At 58.2% G+C, this 17,194-nt stretch overlaps 1 protein-coding gene and 1 long non-coding RNA gene across 2 annotated transcripts; one reads left to right on the forward strand and one right to left on the reverse strand.

Annotated features, from left to right (window-relative positions):
* Positions 1-90: 90 nt before the first annotated feature.
* LOC141978297 (uncharacterized) lies at positions 91-6,412 on the reverse strand. Its single transcript, XR_012636365.1, has 3 exons — positions 6,326-6,412; positions 3,521-3,562; positions 91-217 (listed from the first exon to the last, which is right to left on the reverse strand). It is a non-coding gene; the product is annotated as an uncharacterized LOC141978297 (long non-coding RNA).
* Positions 4,371-13,394, forward strand: VAMP5 (vesicle associated membrane protein 5). The gene is made up of 3 exons (XM_074940291.1): positions 4,371-4,605; positions 12,080-12,217; positions 12,555-13,394. Exons 1-3 carry the CDS (start codon positions 4,603-4,605, stop codon positions 12,762-12,764), a joined length of 351 nt encoding a protein of 116 aa, XP_074796392.1. The 5' UTR covers positions 4,371-4,602; the 3' UTR covers positions 12,765-13,394.
* The last annotated feature ends 3,800 nt before the right edge of the window (positions 13,395-17,194 follow it).

The raw sequence follows: 17,194 nt of genomic DNA on the forward strand, positions 1-17,194 counted from the left end.
CCCCCCGTTTTTCATCCTTTTTTCCTTCCTCCCCCTCATATAAGTAATAGCAAGTAAATGAAAATAAAGTGAGGGACCTTGACTGGTTTTGTCGTCGAACTTATTTTTCCACAGACCACTTGAAAATTGCTGAGGGTCTCGGCAGACCACTTCATGAACTTTCCAAATAGTGTTTGTGCCCTTAGCTGACTCGTGTGAAGCGCTTTGGAGAAGAGCCCTTTATAAAAAAACCAATATGTAAAAAAGTGATGGGGTGCGGGGTCTGGCCAGGACTTAGGGTGCAGGAGGGGGCTCAGGCCTGGGGGTGCAGGGTCTGGGAGGAAGTTAGGGTACAGGAGCAGGCTGGGGGTTGGGGTGCGGGGTCTGGCCAGGACTTAGGGTGCAGGAGGGGGCTCAGGGTTGGGGCAGGGGGTTGGGGTGTGGAGCGTTTACCTGGGGCAGCTCCCGTGTGGTGTGAGGGGTGCAGGAGGGGATGTGGGGGATGTGTGTGTGCAGGAGTCAGGGCTCGGGGTGTGTGAGGGGGTGCAGGGGTCAGGGCAGGGGGCTGGGATCATGGGGGTGCTCCCAGCCCCCTGCCCTGAGCAGCTCATGGCAGGGGGCTGGTGGGGGTATGTGAAGGGGGAATGGGGGGGCCCCACCTTTGCTCCGCCCTGCTCCGATTCCACCCTCTTCCCCAAGGCCCTGCCCCTGCCTCTTCTCCGCCTCCTCCCCCCACCGTGCTGCGGCCCTGCTCCTCCCCCTCCCTCCCGGAGAGACCTGAGCGCTGGCAAACAGCTGTTCCGCGGGGGCAGTGCTGGGAGGGGGAGGGGCGGGAGCACAGCATGCTCGCGGGAGGAGGCGGGGGGGGGGAGCTTGGCTGCTGGTGGGGGCGGAGCCTGCAGCAGGAGCCGGCAGGACCAAGCTTCTACCCCCGCAGCTGCCCGGCCCTGGGGCCCCTTGTCACTGGGGGGCCACACGCCAGGGCACCCTGTGTTTCACTGTAAATCCGCCTCTGTTGCAGATACACCCTGAAATGGGCAAAGTCCTGGTCACTTTGTTCAGAGCCCCTCCCCCCACATGCCAGTTACCCCAGCCACACCCCTGCCCCCCCAACTCTTCCTTGGGCCCAGGAGAAGGAAGCAGCTAACAACAGACTCCAATACCCCCACGTTGAACCCACCCCCGCCAGGCTCCCCAGCCAGCCCGTCTGCCCTGCACACCCCATCCCATGCTGCGAGCCCTCGGGTGGGTCGGACACATTCTGGGCCTGGGCCAGCACCTGACATAGTGTGTGGCCTGACCGTTCCTTGTCACTCAGCCGGCGCTGCTGAGTGTGGAAATCTGCTGCCTGGAGCCCTCTTTCCCACAAAGATTCTCTGGGGAATGGGAGGGGGCCATGCTCGTCAGTGCCACCCATAGACCAGGCCGCGCCACCAATCAGGTGCCACACACCCGAACTGCCACTGGCCTAGCCAGTGTCCAGCTCCTTCTGCTATCATCAGCCCCTCCTGTGCCATGGAATCTGATCTACAGTGAACTAGTTAACAGCTCCAATTACACAGTCAACATTAGGTTTCAGAGTTAACATGGGGGGGGGAGAATGGGGCCCTCCACAGCCATCTGCACACTAGCTGCATGTAGACTCAGGGACCCATGGCTGCATCAGTTCCGCCCAAGCCACCTTCTGCCGGCTCTTTACAGCACCACGGCTAAAGCCTTAATTACTGTGTAAGGAAAGCTGAGGCCTTGGCCCCAGCTCCCTGAGCCTGAGAGAGTGCTGGGCTGAGACTGGCTCTGGACAAGCTGAGCACCAGTTCCCGCCCCACCCACCTCACCTGCGCTGAGCCCTGTGCCAGCGCCCGCAGGAGCTGTGCAGCAACCACGTCACCACGGCGTTAGAAGGGAAGTGTGCCAACTCCCCGGCCACCTCCCTGGCCCCTGGGAGCCGAGAGGCCTCGTTAGAGCCCACTTCCCATTAGGTAATTAAACGGTAAACAACCATCACGCTGGGGCAGGGTGACCCCAGGTGCAACAGCCCGAGGCTCAGTGGGTTTGGCCCCGGTGACGGATTTGACCCCATCTCAGGAGTAACTGTGCCAAAGCCACGGGGCTGACGCCAACGTTCCTGACATTGGCCCAGCGGGTTACGGGTGTTTGAACCCCCCAGCTGCCACAATCCCCTGTGCCCCCAGTGGGAACCCCGCATCACACAGCTGGTATCCTGCAATACATGGCAGCAGAGGTGAGCAATGCACCATGCTCTTATTGACCCCACGGGCTGGTGTGACTGCCCTGCTGTGAATGCCCATTGGGTGGTACCATGCACCAGTGAGTGCCACTTCTGCTTGTGGGCAAGGCCTTAGTGCACCCCCTGCAGCATGACCTGAGACATAAGCGCCCCCATGCTGCTGCATGCACCTCCTGTCTTCTGACACGGCCAGAGCTTCAGGGGGAGCGTACCGCACTGGGCGATTCTGGAGAGATCCACCCATCTTCTCCTCCTGGTTTCTAGCAGTTGGAGGTTTAGGTCGCCCTGAGCATGGGGTTGCAGCTCTGACCATCCTGGTCATTGAGGGACCTAGCCTCTGTGAACTTATCTCATTCTTTTTTTGAATCCAGTTATACTTTTGGCCTTCACAACATCCCCTGGCAAGGAGTTCCACAGATTAATTGTGCATTGTGTGAGGAATTACTTCCTCTTGTTTGTATTAACCTGCAGCTTATTAATTTTATTGAGTGGCCCCTGGTTTTTGTATTATGGGAAAAGGTAAATAAAACTCTCTTCTTTTGGAGATGGGGTGACCAGCACTGGACACAGGATTCCAGGGCTGGGCACACCAGGGATTGATGTATGTGTGGGGGGTGATAACTTCTGTTTTATTTTCTATCCCTGTGCTAGTAATTCCTAGTCATCTTTCTCATCACTGCTGGGAACTGAGCTGAAGTTCTATCCCCATGACTCCAGGAGCTCCTTCTTGAGCATCAACAGCTCGTTTAGACCCCATCTCTGTGGGGTTGGGATTGTTTCCCCCAGTGGGCATTACTTTGCACCTAGAAATGTTGAATTTCAGCTGCCATTTTGTCCCCCCGTCAGGGAGACCCCCCGTAACTCAGCTGTCTTGAACAATATTAGTTCATAGGCAAATGTTGTCACTTCACCAGTTACTCCCTTTTCTGGATCATTGATGAATTTGTTGAACAGCCCAGTCTGGTGGGGGGACCCCGCTGTTCACTTCTCACCACTGGGAAAAGGGACCATTTAGTCCTGCCCTTTGTTCCTTGTCAAACAGCTACTGATCCAGGACCTTCCCTCTTTCCCCTAACTGCTTTGTGTCCTCCAAAGCCTTTGGTGAGGGACGTGGCCTGGCAGAGGCAAGGGGGAGCTGTTCGTGCAGTGAGGCACCAGAAATTGACACCCCCTCGCCATGCGGCCCGGGCAGCCAGGTGGGCAGCGGTGGCCTGGGACTGACATGCAGTGTTTCCTGTGCGCGGCTGCCTCTGCCACACACCCTGCCCTCCCCCCTCGGTGGACTTTACTCACCTTCCTGCTTCCCCTGTGCTGGCCTGGGAGTCCAACGTTCACCTGGGTGCATGGAAAGAAAGTAACGAGCCAGCTGGAAACGGTGAGCAATTCCCAGGAGTGGCAATTAACTACAAAGCAGCATTTGCCAGCTGCTCCTCCCCAGAGCCACCATCAGTCTCTCTCCTACCAGATCCCTGCCCATCTCTCTGCCCCCCTCGCAGCCTCCCCTTCCAACCTGCCGCCAGCGGGCCCCTGCTGCACCCAGCTTACACCGGGCACCTCAGGGAAGACTCCCCTTTGGGTTCTTGACAGCTGAGCCCTGCATCCACTGCAAAAGACACTGCAGGAGCAAATCAGGGCTGGGGGCTAAAGGTGAGGTTTGTCCGCTCCCCGAATTAGGCCTGTCTCGAGCTCCCATCCACAGATCTCCACGCAGTTCACTAAAGGAGGGGTCATTATCCCCATATTGCAGAAAGGGAAACTGAGGCACAGTGAGGGGTGGGGACTTGGCCAAGATCACCCAGCAGAGCAGCGGCAGACCCAGATATGGAACCCAGTCCAGGCACTGCCCTGCCCATTGCCCAGAGAAGTCCACCTCTGCGGGCTGCTGATCCGGCCCTTCCTGCCCTGCCAGAGTCACTCCAGAATAGATTTAGGAGAGGAGTGAAAGTGAAAAGTCTAGAAGGAAAGAGAGAGAGGCTGAGAGCCCAGCGCCCAATACTGCCCCCGGTGCGACTCCGGAGTGACCCAGTGTGGACCTTAGTGTGACTCCGGAGTGACACCGCCAGGACTGCAGGTGGAAGTGCGCTGCGGGCGGGGCTGAGCCGGCTCTCTTCCTGGGCAGGCGCTTCTCGTGGCCTGCCCCTCTCGGCCCCTCGCCCGCCGGGCTGCGCTGCGCTCCCCTCTCCAGTGGCCGCTGTGGAGCAGGCTCGGAGGCGGCCGCCTGGGGTCCCGCGCCCGCAGCTGGGAAAACCCCGACTGCCCGGCAGCGCCCAGGGCCCCGGAGCAACTGGTGGGACGCCCCGGCGCGCGGCGCACGGGCAGCCCGGCGCAGCAGGACCCCGGGCAGAGCGGATCGGGGCTTCCCGAGAGCCGGCGCCATGGTGAGGGGCGCGGGTGGCCGCGGGCAGCAGTTTCGGTTTCTAGGCGCCTCCAGCGGGCGGGGGGGGCGCGGGGACCCTGCCCTGCGTGGCCCCCCATCCACGGGGGTGGGCTGGGGCCGGGGCGCCTTGCGGGGTCACGGGTCCCCGGTCTGACCCCCGGGCGCTGGGGGGACGGGTGTACCGCGGGCCTGGGGGGAGACACGGTGCTGTTCAATGCCTGATACCCCCCCCTCCCCGCGCGAGTTCGGTGCCTCCCTCCGGCCCCGCATAACTGAGCTTTGTGTCCCCCTATATCGCCCCGTTTTCCTCCCTGCTTGTGGCAAGCCCAGCTGCTCTCCTGTCCCCTGCCCCGCCACAGGCTCCTTCCTGCCCAGCCCCCGCCCCGGGACCAGCTAAACCAGAAGCCAAATGGCACATCCTGATCCCAGCTCCAGGCAGCCCTGGTCTTTGTCTCCGCCTGCCCCAAATCAGTCTGCGAATTTGCAGATGACACTAAACTGGGAGGAGTGGTAGATACGCTGGAGGGTAGGGATGGGATACAGAGGGACCTAGACAAATTGGAGAATTGGGCCAAAAGAAATCTGATGAGGTTCAACAAGGACAAGTGCAGAGTCCTGCACTTAGGACGGAAGAATCCCTACAGGATGGGGGCCAACTGGCTAAGCAGCAGTTCTGCAGAAAAGGACCTGGGGGTTACAGTGGATGAGAAGCTGGATATGAGTCAGCAGTGTGCCCTTGTTGCCAAGAAGGCCAATGGCATTTTGGGATGTGTAAGTAGGGGCATTGCCAGCAGATCGAGGGACGTGATCGTTCCCCTCTATTCGACATTGATGAGGCCTCATCTGGAGTACTGTGGCCAGTTTTGGGCCCCACACTACAAGAAGGACGTGGATAAATTGGAGAGAGTCCAGCGAAGGGAACAAAAATGATTAGGGGTCTGGAACACATGACTTATGAGGAGAGGCTGAGGGAACTGGGATTGTTTAGTCTGCGGAAGAGAAGAATGAGGGGGGATTTGATAGCTGCTTCCAACTACCTGAGAGGTGGTTCCAAAGAGGACGGTTCTAGACTATTCTCAGTGGTAGAAGAGGACAGGACAAGGAGTAATGGTCTCAAGTTGCAGTGGGGGAGGTTTAGGCTGGATATTAGGAAAAACTTTTTCACCAGAAGGGTGGTGAAGCACTGGAATGCGTTACCTAGGGAGGTGGTGGAATGTCCTTCCTTAGAGATTTTCAAGGTCAGGCTTGACAAAGCCCTGGCTGGGATGATTTATTTGGGGACTGGCCCTGCTTTGAGCAGGGGGTTGGACTAGATGACCTCCTGAGGTCCCTTCCAACCCTGATAGTCTATGATTCTATGATTCTTAGCTTCCCTTGCAACCCCTTCCCCGGGGCCAGGAAGCCTGAGTGCGCCCCAGCTCTAGGGGTCAGGCCTCCTGGATCTCCCATAGTGACCCCCAACTGTTGGGGCAGGTCCTGGGGAGGCCTGTGGTTCTGTCTCACCCACTCTGATCCACGGGAGAAAGGGCCTTCAGAGGCCATGCTGGTGCATGTGACAGTCCCTACAGGGTTAATCTGCTTTGGCAGGCAGCCTGTCCTGGCCCCAGCCCCTCCAGGGGGAGATGAGGAAGGGCCTGTGACCCCTGTGCTGTGGGGGGTCTACGAGGAGGGGTCTGGCAGCTCCCCTCTGAGGAAGGGCCGTTTTATTGCTCTGTACCCACCTTGGTACTCCGGATGTGGCATCGTGCGGCCAGACCTGGGTGAGCCAGCTGTGTGATGTGCACTAGCCAGGGATCTGGCCTGTGGACTCCGGCCTCCCTGTGCTGGGCTGTAAATACAGCCCCCAGGTCTCTCGGAGGCACCTGCCCCCCTCCCTCCCAGGGAGTTTGGTGTTTGTCTGCAGGCTGCAGGGCCCGATCCTGGGAACCAGCAGGGCAGCTCGTGCAAGCAGGGGCGGCTCCACCAAACAGCCCAGGCTCAGCCCCCTGCCCCCACCCCGCTGCAAAAGGCAACAGGAAACCTCGCAGAGAGGCCCCTTTCTTGGTTTAGGCTCCGGGGCTCAGCCCCTCCTTCCTCCCACTGCAAAAGGCTCAGCTTTGGCCCCCGGCCGGCAGGGCGATGGCAAACGGGACCCCAGGGCCTGGCCCTGGGGATGTGGGTAGATCACATGTTCCTGTGGCTGAGGAGCTTCATTTCCTTTCACATGGCAGAGAGGTCCTGGGGCTGCGCGACCTGCCCTGCCGCACCCCACCCCTTCCCTGAGGCCTCCGTTGCTTCCACTTTCACAGGCTTTTGCTCCTCCCCAAGGGGCAGCCGTGCGCTGGCAGGGAGAGCCAGCCTCATCTGGGCAGGGGCATTTGCCATCTGCCATGCCCACCAGCGCTGTTAATCCCCCGGTGCCCAAGGGCCCTGACTGAGACCGGGGCTCCTTGGGGCTGGCCCCCTGCCAAAGAACAGGGAGGGACAGGAGCAAGCCGGCTGGCCCTGGCTGCCTCTTGGGGGGCTCAGCCCAGCCCAGGGCGGCTGGACGTCCCACTGGTGGGGGCTGGTGTGTGGAATTTAAATTATTCAAGGCTCCCTGGGGACGTGCTGCTCTGAGCAGCCCAGTAGCCATCACAGGAGTTCGAGCTTTCCCACCAGACCGTACTGGCAGGCAGGACTCCTGGGTTCTATTCCCGGCTCTGCCTCTCTGGGTGACTTCAGGCAAGTCCCTCCCCTGCTCTGGGCCTCGGTTTCCCCATGTGTGATGCAGGATCAGGATCCTGAGCCACTGCGGTGAGCCCTGTTAGATCGGGGGCCTGGTGTCAGTGCCAAGGGCTCTGAGCCTCACAAAGAGATTCTCATAGCGGCCTGGCAGATCAGGGGTTGGGCTGGGCCTCAGGAGAACTAGGTGAATTCCTGGCTCTGCACAGATGCTGGTCCAGTCACTGAATTGCTCTGGGCCTCAGTTTCCCCATTTGTGAAAGAGGGATAACAGCCCTTTGTCTCTCTTCTCTGATGAGGCTGTCGGCTCTTGGGGGCAAGGGCTGTCTCTGGCTGTGTCTGAGCAGTACCTTATGGTGGGCTGCCTATCTCAGCTGGGGCCTCTAGCTGCTACCGTAATACCTCTAATAAAGCAACATCCACAGTGCCCACCTGAGATCGGTGGGTTGGAGTTTGCTGTTAACCTGCGGGGGCAGTTTGACCTGGCTGTGAACCGCGGCTTGGCCCCAGCCAAGCGGGGAGCATGCACAATGGGACCGACCGAGAGCAGGGTGGAGAAAGACCCTGCCTGACAAGAAGGAGGGCTCTGCCCACTGGCTGCTTGGAGCACCCACTCCCTGGGGGTTGTGGGGAGCATAGCCCCCTACACATGGGGGTTTATCTGTTGTTGTGCCCCATTGCAGGGAGTGGAGAAAGGTGGCTTATTCTGCCCCCCCCCGGGGCCCCTGGATCAGGCTGCCAGGGGCCCTTCTGCTCAGGGCAGGTTGTGCCCCTTCCCGTCCCCTGGGCTGTGAGGGGTTGGTGCGGCTCCGCTGGGAGGACACCCCAGGGTGGGGGCTGCAGGACAGGGAGTCTCCAAGGAGCCAAGCACCTGCAGCAGCCTGGAAAGTCAGGCCCCAGGCACCCCAAGAAACCCAGGGCCCCCCAAAACTGATTCTGTCATTGGTATGTGGACTTCTGACCCCCCTGCCCAGGGAATCCCACCTGCCTGTTTCAGCACGGGCTCAGCACATGTGACTAGCCGTATTTCCTCTCTGAGCTGCTCAGAAACCCCCTTTGTGCAAGGAGGATCCTTCTGTCTCAGCCCCTGCAGTGATCCAGATCTCCCCAGCCACCTCAGGGGCTGTTGCCACTCCATGGGAAGGGGTTGCAGTTGCTGTATGTATTCCAGTCACACCTAGAAACCCCGCCTGAGATCAGGGCCCCCTTGTGCCAGGCGCTGCCCAGACCCCGCCCGAGATCAGGGCCCCCTTGTGCCGGATGCTGCCCAGACCCACAGAGACTCTCCGTGCCCCAAAGAGCTTGGTCTGATGGGATGGAAGGAGGAAGGATCCCATTGCACATTGGGGTGCTGAGCCCCAGCCAGATGAAGTGACTGATCTGCGGTCACATGGGGAGTCCACGGCAGAGCCAGGAACTGAACCCCATCTTGTAGGTCCCAGCCCGAGGCCTTGGCCCTGGCCTAGCCCATGTTGGCAGTGCTGGAAAATCCCTACCCTGGTGACTTGTTTTTCTAGCTCTAACCGCCTCCAGGCATCAATCAAAGGAGCATAGAACAAACAACAGGGACATGGCTGATTCCCGTAACCAAACCGGACTCCCCCCGGGCCACCCACTCGGCTCAGCCCCGCCCCGGCTCAGAGACTGGGACGCGCTCCAGCAGCCGGATGTCACCTCGGGCCCCACAGGAAATGCTCCCCTGGCCCAGTGCTGGCACCAGGCCATGGCCTGTGAGAACAGGCTGGGACCAAAATACCCTGGGGTGTCTCTTTGGGCCCCCCAGACTCGTAGGGGGTGATGCTGGGGCAGGGGTGGGCAGGGGGAACCCTGAGCGTTGTCTTCAACTGAGCATTGCCGGCAGTGGGAGAGAGAGGCTGCGGGGGGAAATGAGCGCTGGGTTGGGATCAGCCATGGCTGGGGTGAAGGGAGGGGGGCACTGTCCCTGAACTTCCCCAACAGCATGGGGGAATGCACCCCACAACCCCCTCTCGCCATACCCCAACTCCTCACCCCCCAATCCCTGCCCTCCACACCCCAACTCCCGCATGCCGTACCCCAACTCCTAACCCCCCAATCCCTGCCCTCCACACCCCAACCCCCGCATGCCGTACCCCAACTCCTCACCCCCCAATCCCCGCCCTCCACACCCCAACCCCCGCATGCTGTACCCCAACTCCTAACCCCCAATCCCAGCCCTCCACACCCCAACCCCAGCCCCCAGGGAGAGGGATATGTTAGCCCAGCCCCCCCCCCGCAGTGAGATGGGGAGGGGTGGCTGGCTGGGGGGCAGGCGACAGCCCCATGCCTGTTCACCTTGGGGGGGACTACGCAGCAGGTGGTAGGAGATGGGCATCTGTGGGGAGCTTTGAGCTTGAGGGTTGGGATGCTCAGAGCAGCAGGGTGTTTTGTGTGGTGTCATCTTCAGCATCCGTTACTGAGCCTTCGAGGGGCTGTGGACATGTGCATTGGCCATGCTGGGAGGAGTGGGGTCTATTGGGTAGAGCAGGGGTGGGGCAGGGAGTTAGGACTCCTGGGTTCTGTTCCCAGCTCTGGGAGGGGAGTAGAGTCTAGTGGTTAGAGCAGGGAGGGCTGGGAGCCAGAACTCCTGGGTTCTACTTGCAGCCCTGGGAGGGAAGTGGCATCTGTTGGGTGGAGCTGGGAGCCAGGGCTCCTGGGTTCTATCCTCAGCTCTGGGCGGGGATGGGGGTGCAGTAGTCACAGCAGTGGGGCTGGGCACACAGATCCCACCCTGCTCCATGAGGTATAGTGCCCCTTTGTGCTGCCTTGGGGTCAGCACTGACTGCAAGGGGACAGCGCCGCATCCTGCAGCGTGCTGGGCATTTCCTGAAGGTCTCTCCTCCGAAGCCCAGCTGTTGCTGGTTGCGCTGAGATCTTAGCTTCCGGTCGCCGCATCCTGCAGTCGCTGAAGGATTTTTCCTCCCCTGTTCCCATTTCCTGCTGGAGTTGGCTCAGCAGACTCGCCCCACCCAGCTCGGGTGTCTCCATCCTTAGATTGGGGTCTGGTCTGAGTCCTTTTACCTCTTTGTGGAAAGAATATTTCCCTGGGGGATTTGAATCCCGCCAGCCCAGGAGCCAGGAACATCGCTCCAGGAATTGTGGACGTCAGAGGGCATCCGCTTGTCTGCTTTGAGAATTTATTCTTGTGGATATTTCCTGCTCTGGCCACCCGGTCCTCCATGAGCAGCCCCGGCCGGATGTGCCGGAGAGAGCGTGCTCTGATCAGCACTTCTCAGCCAGGGGCTGCACCCTCCCCAGCACAGAGCAAATAGGGCCTCTTGGGCAGGATGTGTCCCAGAGTTAAGGAGAAGTGAATCAAGAAAGAACATAAGTAACAGACACTATCCGGCCGTGGTCTCTGCAGCTGGCATGGCTCTGAGGGATTTGAAGGTGCAGGGCACACGAGACCACAGGCTAAATACACAGCGAGACCACAGCGCTAAATACAATATCCTGACCTATGGGGAAGAAGGAGCCCTCCCCCATCTACCCTTTGGCTTTCAAAATCATTCCCTCAAAGGACCACAAGGGAAGGCTGGTCTGGTCCCTAAGCTCCCTGTACGAACTGGTCCCTGGAGCAGCTGCTGTCGTGCCTGGGATTAACCCAGCTGTTGGCAAACAGTGGATCAAAGAGTGCCAGGGGGGTGGGTCTCCATCTATGGAGGGGCGGAGGGGCCAAGGCTGAGTGGCGCTGGGACCAGGTGCGCCAGGTCATGACGACCGGAGTGGGGAGCTGCCACTGCCTGGGTGGGTGCAGAGTGGGCTCCCCCCGCCCCCCTCCCGCAGCCCGGGGGGTCCCGGTAGGAGATGAGGCCGGGGGTCACAGCATGGCAGAGTTCAGGAAACAGTCGTTAAGTCATAGAACCAGTGAGCTCCCTCTAGCCCCCAGGACCTGCTCCTGCCGTCCTGAAGGCCCAAAGAGGCCCCCAATGTGCCTTTGGGTTTACCCTGCCGACCCTCTGCCCCCTCAGCTGGCCCAGACCACCGAAACCCAGCCATCCTGTTGTCATGGGGTCCCTGGGCGATGCCCTGGAACTGCTCCCTATGAAGCCAGGCAGGACTCTGGAGGAGCCTCCTCTCTGGGAGCAGCCTGTCTCCAGGACACACAGCTCCCCCGGCTCCACCTTCCTGGGTCTGACCTCGGAGCATTCAGCATCCTCTGCCCCTCCGTGCGCTTCCCCCAGCGAGTCCGCCCAGGCGGGGTCCTGGGGAAACCAGTGGGTCCTGCCCCCCAACTCCGCAGTCAGACGGGACTCTCAGCCAGCCAGTAAAACAGAGGTTTATTAGACGACAGGGACATGGTCTAACACAGAGCTTGTAGGTGCAGAGAACAGGACCCCTCAGCTGGGTCAATTTTGGGGGGCAGTGAGCCAGACAGCCCCGTCTGCCCTTCACTCCATGTCCCCAGCCAGCCCCAAACTGAAACTCCCTCCAGCCCCTCCTCCTCTGGGCTTTGTCCCTTTCCCGGGCCAGGAGGGCACCTGATTCCTTTGTTCTCCAACCCTTTAGCTCTCACCTTGCAGGGGGGAAGGGCCAGGCCATCAGTTGCCAGGAAACAGGGTGTCGGCCATTCTCTGTGTCCAGACCCCTGCACACACCTGCCCTCTAGGGCTCTGCAACGATCATACACCCTTATCCCCCCACCTAGATACTTAAGAACTGCATAGGGGAAACTGAGGCACCCCCACAATATTCAGAGGAAACATTAAGAACAGTTCTGCTTCATCATGTATTTAACCCTGTCCTCCCTGCAGGTGGAGGAGAACCTGGAGCGATGCCAGAAGGAGACAGAGGAGGTGACTCAGATCATGCTGGTCAACTATTCCAAGGTGCTGGACCGGGAGGCCAAGCTCAGTGACCTGGACGACAGAGCAGATGAGCTCCGCAACATGGTGTGCTGGGGGGGAGGGAGCAGTGGGGCAGGGCACAATGGGGGGGGCTGCTCGTGCACCATTACTTTCCTGGGGGCGCGAATCCAAGACCCATGGGTTTGCAAATGGGCTCCCACTGCTGGGCTAAAAGGAGAATTCCTGTTAGTAATATGGGCCCCATGACACACAGCTGCCCAGTTCCAACTCCGGCCAGCAGGGGGCAGTGATGTAACCGGCGTGACAAGTGGCGGCTGTACAGGGTTTGCGCGGAGGGAAGCTGAAGCCTGGGGTGAGTTCCTTGGGCCTGGGGGCGGGTCCCCGGCTGCCCCTTGACAGCTCTTGCTTTGTTTCCTCCTAGAGCTCCGCCTTCAGCAAGACGACAAAGACAGTGGCGCAGAAGAAGCGCTGGGAGAACAGGAAGTACAGGATAGTCCTGGTGGTGGTCGTGGTGCTCATGACGTTAATCATCCTGGCCGTGGTTCTGTGGCTGTCACTGCGCGGGGCCGGGAACCAGGCCGCCGAGAACCAGGCCGCCGGGAGCCGGGCCGCCACCACGCAGGGTGACTGAGGGAAGGAGACGACCCAGCGTCCTCTCTGCTAGGGACGCAGCTGCCCTGGGCTCAGTGCAATACGGACACAGCGCGCGGGGAGACTGCCGGGGCTGCCAGTGGAGCTGGGGATTTTCTTTAGCTATTTGGAAAGGCCCCTTTGGAGATGGGTCACAACGCTAGGAAACAGTATCGGCAGCCCAGCTCCAGGGAGCAACCCTACAAAAACAACCCCCTAATGATCAGCCCAGGGCTCAAGAGCAACCCTACAATAACAAACCAGTGTGTGCAGCCCAGTTCTGACATACAATCCCCCAATAACAACCCATTGGGATCAGCCCCAGCAACCCTACAATAACACCCGCAGTCCCTGGGAAGGGACCCTAGCAAGGGAGAAGGCCCCTGCGTTAGGTTTCCCAGCAGGTCAGGTAGATAAACGCTCACAAGTGCCTTAAGCTTTAGTTAGACTAGTGTAGGGTGGGGAGGAGAGGTTTGCAGACAGCTGTGCTTTATGAAGTGTATCATGTGCGGAAGACCTGGTTTTAAGACCGGCCCCCAGATCTGTTTAAAGCTCTCGCTGCCCTGCGCCACAGCCTTTTGCACCAGCCCCAGCACTGCTGAGGGCAGGTCAGTAAAGGCAGATTGTAAAATGCTCGTGTTTCTGGGTTGATATGGCTGCTGGGGAGGGACAAATGGAGGTGGACAGAGAGATGGATAAACCGATAGAGTCCACCATCTTCCCCACCTCTTTGTCTGCTGGTTGCACATGGCTGGATTGATTTCCCCACCTCCTAGAGCTCTCTGCACCCAGCAGCGATCCATGCCGAGGGGTGCCAGATCCCTTCCCATTGTTCCCCCAGCTCCCTGGCACCCCAGATCTCCAGGCACCAAATCAGATCTCCAGGTTAAGCATCCTTTGTGCCCTTAATTATAACAGGGTTCAAAAAAGAACGAGATGAGTTCATGGAGGACGGGTCCATCAATGGCTATTAGCCAGGATGGGCAGGGATGGTGTCCCGAGCCGCTGTTTGCCAGAAGCTGGGAATGGGCGACAGGGGATGGGTCACTTGATGATTCCCTGTTCTGTTCATTCCCTCTGGGGCATCTGGCATTGGCCACTGCCAGCAGACAGGACACTGGGCTAGATGGACCTTTGGTCTGACCCAGTCTAGCCGCTCTTATGTTCTTAGAGTCAGACACAGATCCTCGCAGCGAGGGTGTGCTCGGAGCACGATCGGCACGCTCCTTTGCCATCATGCCTATAACAAACTCGCCAGCAGTTACATTGTGGGTGGGCCGAGCCCATGGCTGAACGGCAATAGCCACTTGTGGTTTCCTGGTGCTCCTGGTCCATCTCCAGCTGTTGTTTCGTCTCATATGTAGATTAACTCTTTGGAGCAGAACAATGTGTATAGTAGGGGTGCTGAGAGCCAGTGAACCACACTGTAAACCCTGCACCCCCAGCACCTATGAGCAAGGCCTGTCTGTTGGCTCTGGGTCTGGACAGTGCCTGGCACAATGGGGTCTTGGTCCACGAGGGAGTCTCCAAGGTGCTACCGTAATACACCTAATAAATAACGTATGAGTGCCCAGCATGATGGGTCCTGGTCCAGGACTGGGGTTCCTGGGCATTACCGTAATACACCTCATAAATAACCTACAGTGCCCAGCACAATGCGTAGTGTGTGGGACGTGGGCACCTGTCTGCTAAGAACTGGGCTGAGACCCGCCAACTCCAGGGCCACCAAAGACCTGCCAGCCATTCCCACCCTGAGCTGGCCTGGAACCCCTGACCTGGAGGCAAACGTCTCTAATAGCTCATGGCTGATCTCTGGAGCTTCCAGGTAGCGGGGCGGTTCTGCGGGCGACACCCTCACCGGTCTCTCTTTAGGAGGAATTGTTGCTCAGTGATGAGCATGAACCACCCCCGTTTAGGAAGGAGGGAGTGGGGGGAGAGGCACTCTGCATCACCAAGGGCGGGACCTGTTTCCAAGTCCCCCATAACACTGAAAAAAATGATCCTGAATCACCCCACCCCCAGCAGTGAGCTTCCCCAAAGCAGTGCCTCATCCCCATTTGCAGGCTGAGAGTGCTCCCCCATGGCTGTGCCCCCAGGGCAGTGCCCCCCCCATGGCTGTGAGTGCCCCCAGGGCAGCACCCCTCCCCCCACTCTGTAAGCACCCCCCAAGTTGGTGCCTGTGCCCCCCCAGCTGTGAGCACCACAAGGTTGTGTCCCCCCAGGGCAGCACCTCCCTCCCCCCAGGCTGTGAGCACCCCCACGATGGTGCCACCCAGCTGTGAGCGCCTCCAAGGCACTGCCTGGCCCCCCCCCAGCTGGGAGTGCCCCAGGACAGCACCCCCCCCAGGATGTAGGAGAAGGAGAAGGTAGTTAAGGACATTGAAGTCAATGGTCAATGGGACAAAATACAACATGGTTTTACAAAAGGTAGATCGTGCCAAACCAACCTGATCTCCTTCTTTGAGAAAGTAACAGATTTTTTAGACAAAGGAAACGCAGTGGATCTAATTTACCTAGATTTTAGTAAGGCATTTGATACCGTGCCACATGGGGAATTATTAGTTAAAGTGGATAAGATGGGGATCAATAGGAAAATTGAAAGGTAGATAGGGAATTGGTTAAAGGGGAGACTACAACGGGTCCTACTGGAAGGTGAACTGTCAGGCTGGAGGGAGGTTACCAGTGGAGTTCCTCAAGGATCAGTTTTGGGACCAATCTTATTTAATCTCTTTATTACTGACCTTGGCACAAAAAGTGGGAGTGTGCTAATAAAGTTTGCGGATGATACAAAGCTGGGAGGTATTGCTAATTTAGAGAAGGACAGGGATACCCTACAGGAGGATCTGGATGACCTTGTAAACTGGAGTAATAGGAATAGGATGAAATTTAATAGTGAGAAGTGTAAGGTCATGCATTTAGGGATTAATAACAAGAATTTTAGTTATAAGCTAGGGACGCATCAATTAGAAGTAACGGAGGAGGAGAAGGACCTTGGAGTATTGGTTGATCATAGGATGACTATGAGCTGCCAATGTGATATGGCTGTGAAAAAAGCTAATGTGGTCTTGGGATGCATCAGGCAAGGTATTTCCAGTAGGGATAAGGAGGTTTTAGTACCGTTATACAAGGCACTGGTGAGACCTCACCTGGAATACTGTGTGCAGTTCTGGTCTCCCATGTTTAAGAAGGATGAACTCAAACTGGAACAGGTACAGAGAAGGGCTACTAGGATGATCCGAGGAATGGAAAACTTGTCTTATGAAAGGAGACTCAGGGAGCTTGGCTTGGTTAGCCTAACTAAAAGAAGGTTGAGGGGAGATATGATTGCTCTCTATAAATATATCAGAGGGATAAATACCAGAGAGGGAGAGGAATTATTTAAACTCAGTACCAATGTGGACACAAGAACAAATGGATATAAACTGGCCACTAGGAAATTTAGATTAGAAATTAGACGAAGGTTTCTAACCATCAGAGGAGTGAAGTTTTGGAATAGCCTTCTGAGGGAAGTAGTGGGGGCAAAAGATCTATCTGGCTTTAAGATTAAACTCGATAAGTTTATGGAGGAGATGGTATGATGGGATAACATGGTTTTGGTAATTAAACATTCATGGTAAATAGGCCCAATGGCCTGTGATGGGTTATTAGATGGGGTAAGATCCAAGTTACCCGGGAAAGAATTTTCTGTAGTATCTGGCTGATGAATCTTGCCCATATGCTCAGGGTTTAGCTGATCGCCATATTTGGGGTTGGGAAGGAATTTTCCTCCAGGGCAGATTGGAAGGCCCTGGAGGTTTTTCGCCTTCCTCTGTAGCATGGGGCACGGGTCACTTGCTGGAGGATTCTCTGCTCCTTGAAGTCTTTAAACTACGATTTGAGGACTTCAATAGCACAGATATAGGTGTGAGGTTTTTTTGTAGGAGTGGTGGGTGAAATTCTGTGGCCTGCGTTGTGCAGGAGGTCAGACTAGATGATCATAATGGTCCCTTCTGACCTAAATATCTATGAATCTATGTTGTGGGCTTCCCCAAAGCAGTGCCTCATCCCCCCACGGGCTGTGTGCACCCTCAGGGCAGTGCCTCCCTCCCCACCAGGCTGTGAGTGCCCCCAGGACAACACCTCCCTCCCCCCAGTCTGTAAGCACTGCCAGGGCCGTGCCTGCCCCCGCTTCAGCTGTGAGTGCCCCAGGCTGTGACCTCCCCCAGGGCAGTGCCCCCCCCAGGCTGTGAGCACCCCCAGGGCCATGCCTGCCCCCCTTCAGCGGTGAGCACCCCCAGGGCGGTGCCCTCCCAGCTCCGCCCCCCAGCTCAGTCCGGGCCGGGAGCTCAGACAGTCCCGCACGAATCACCGCCCTTCTCCGCACGGCGCGTCCCGATTGGCTCCTGGCTGCGTTCCCGTGCCTCGCGTCCGGCCAATGGGCGATTAGCTCCC

The sequence above is a fragment of the Natator depressus genome, chromosome 26 (genome assembly GCF_965152275.1).
Source record: "Natator depressus isolate rNatDep1 chromosome 26, rNatDep2.hap1, whole genome shotgun sequence".
Taxonomy (NCBI): Eukaryota; Metazoa; Chordata; order Testudines; family Cheloniidae; genus Natator; species Natator depressus.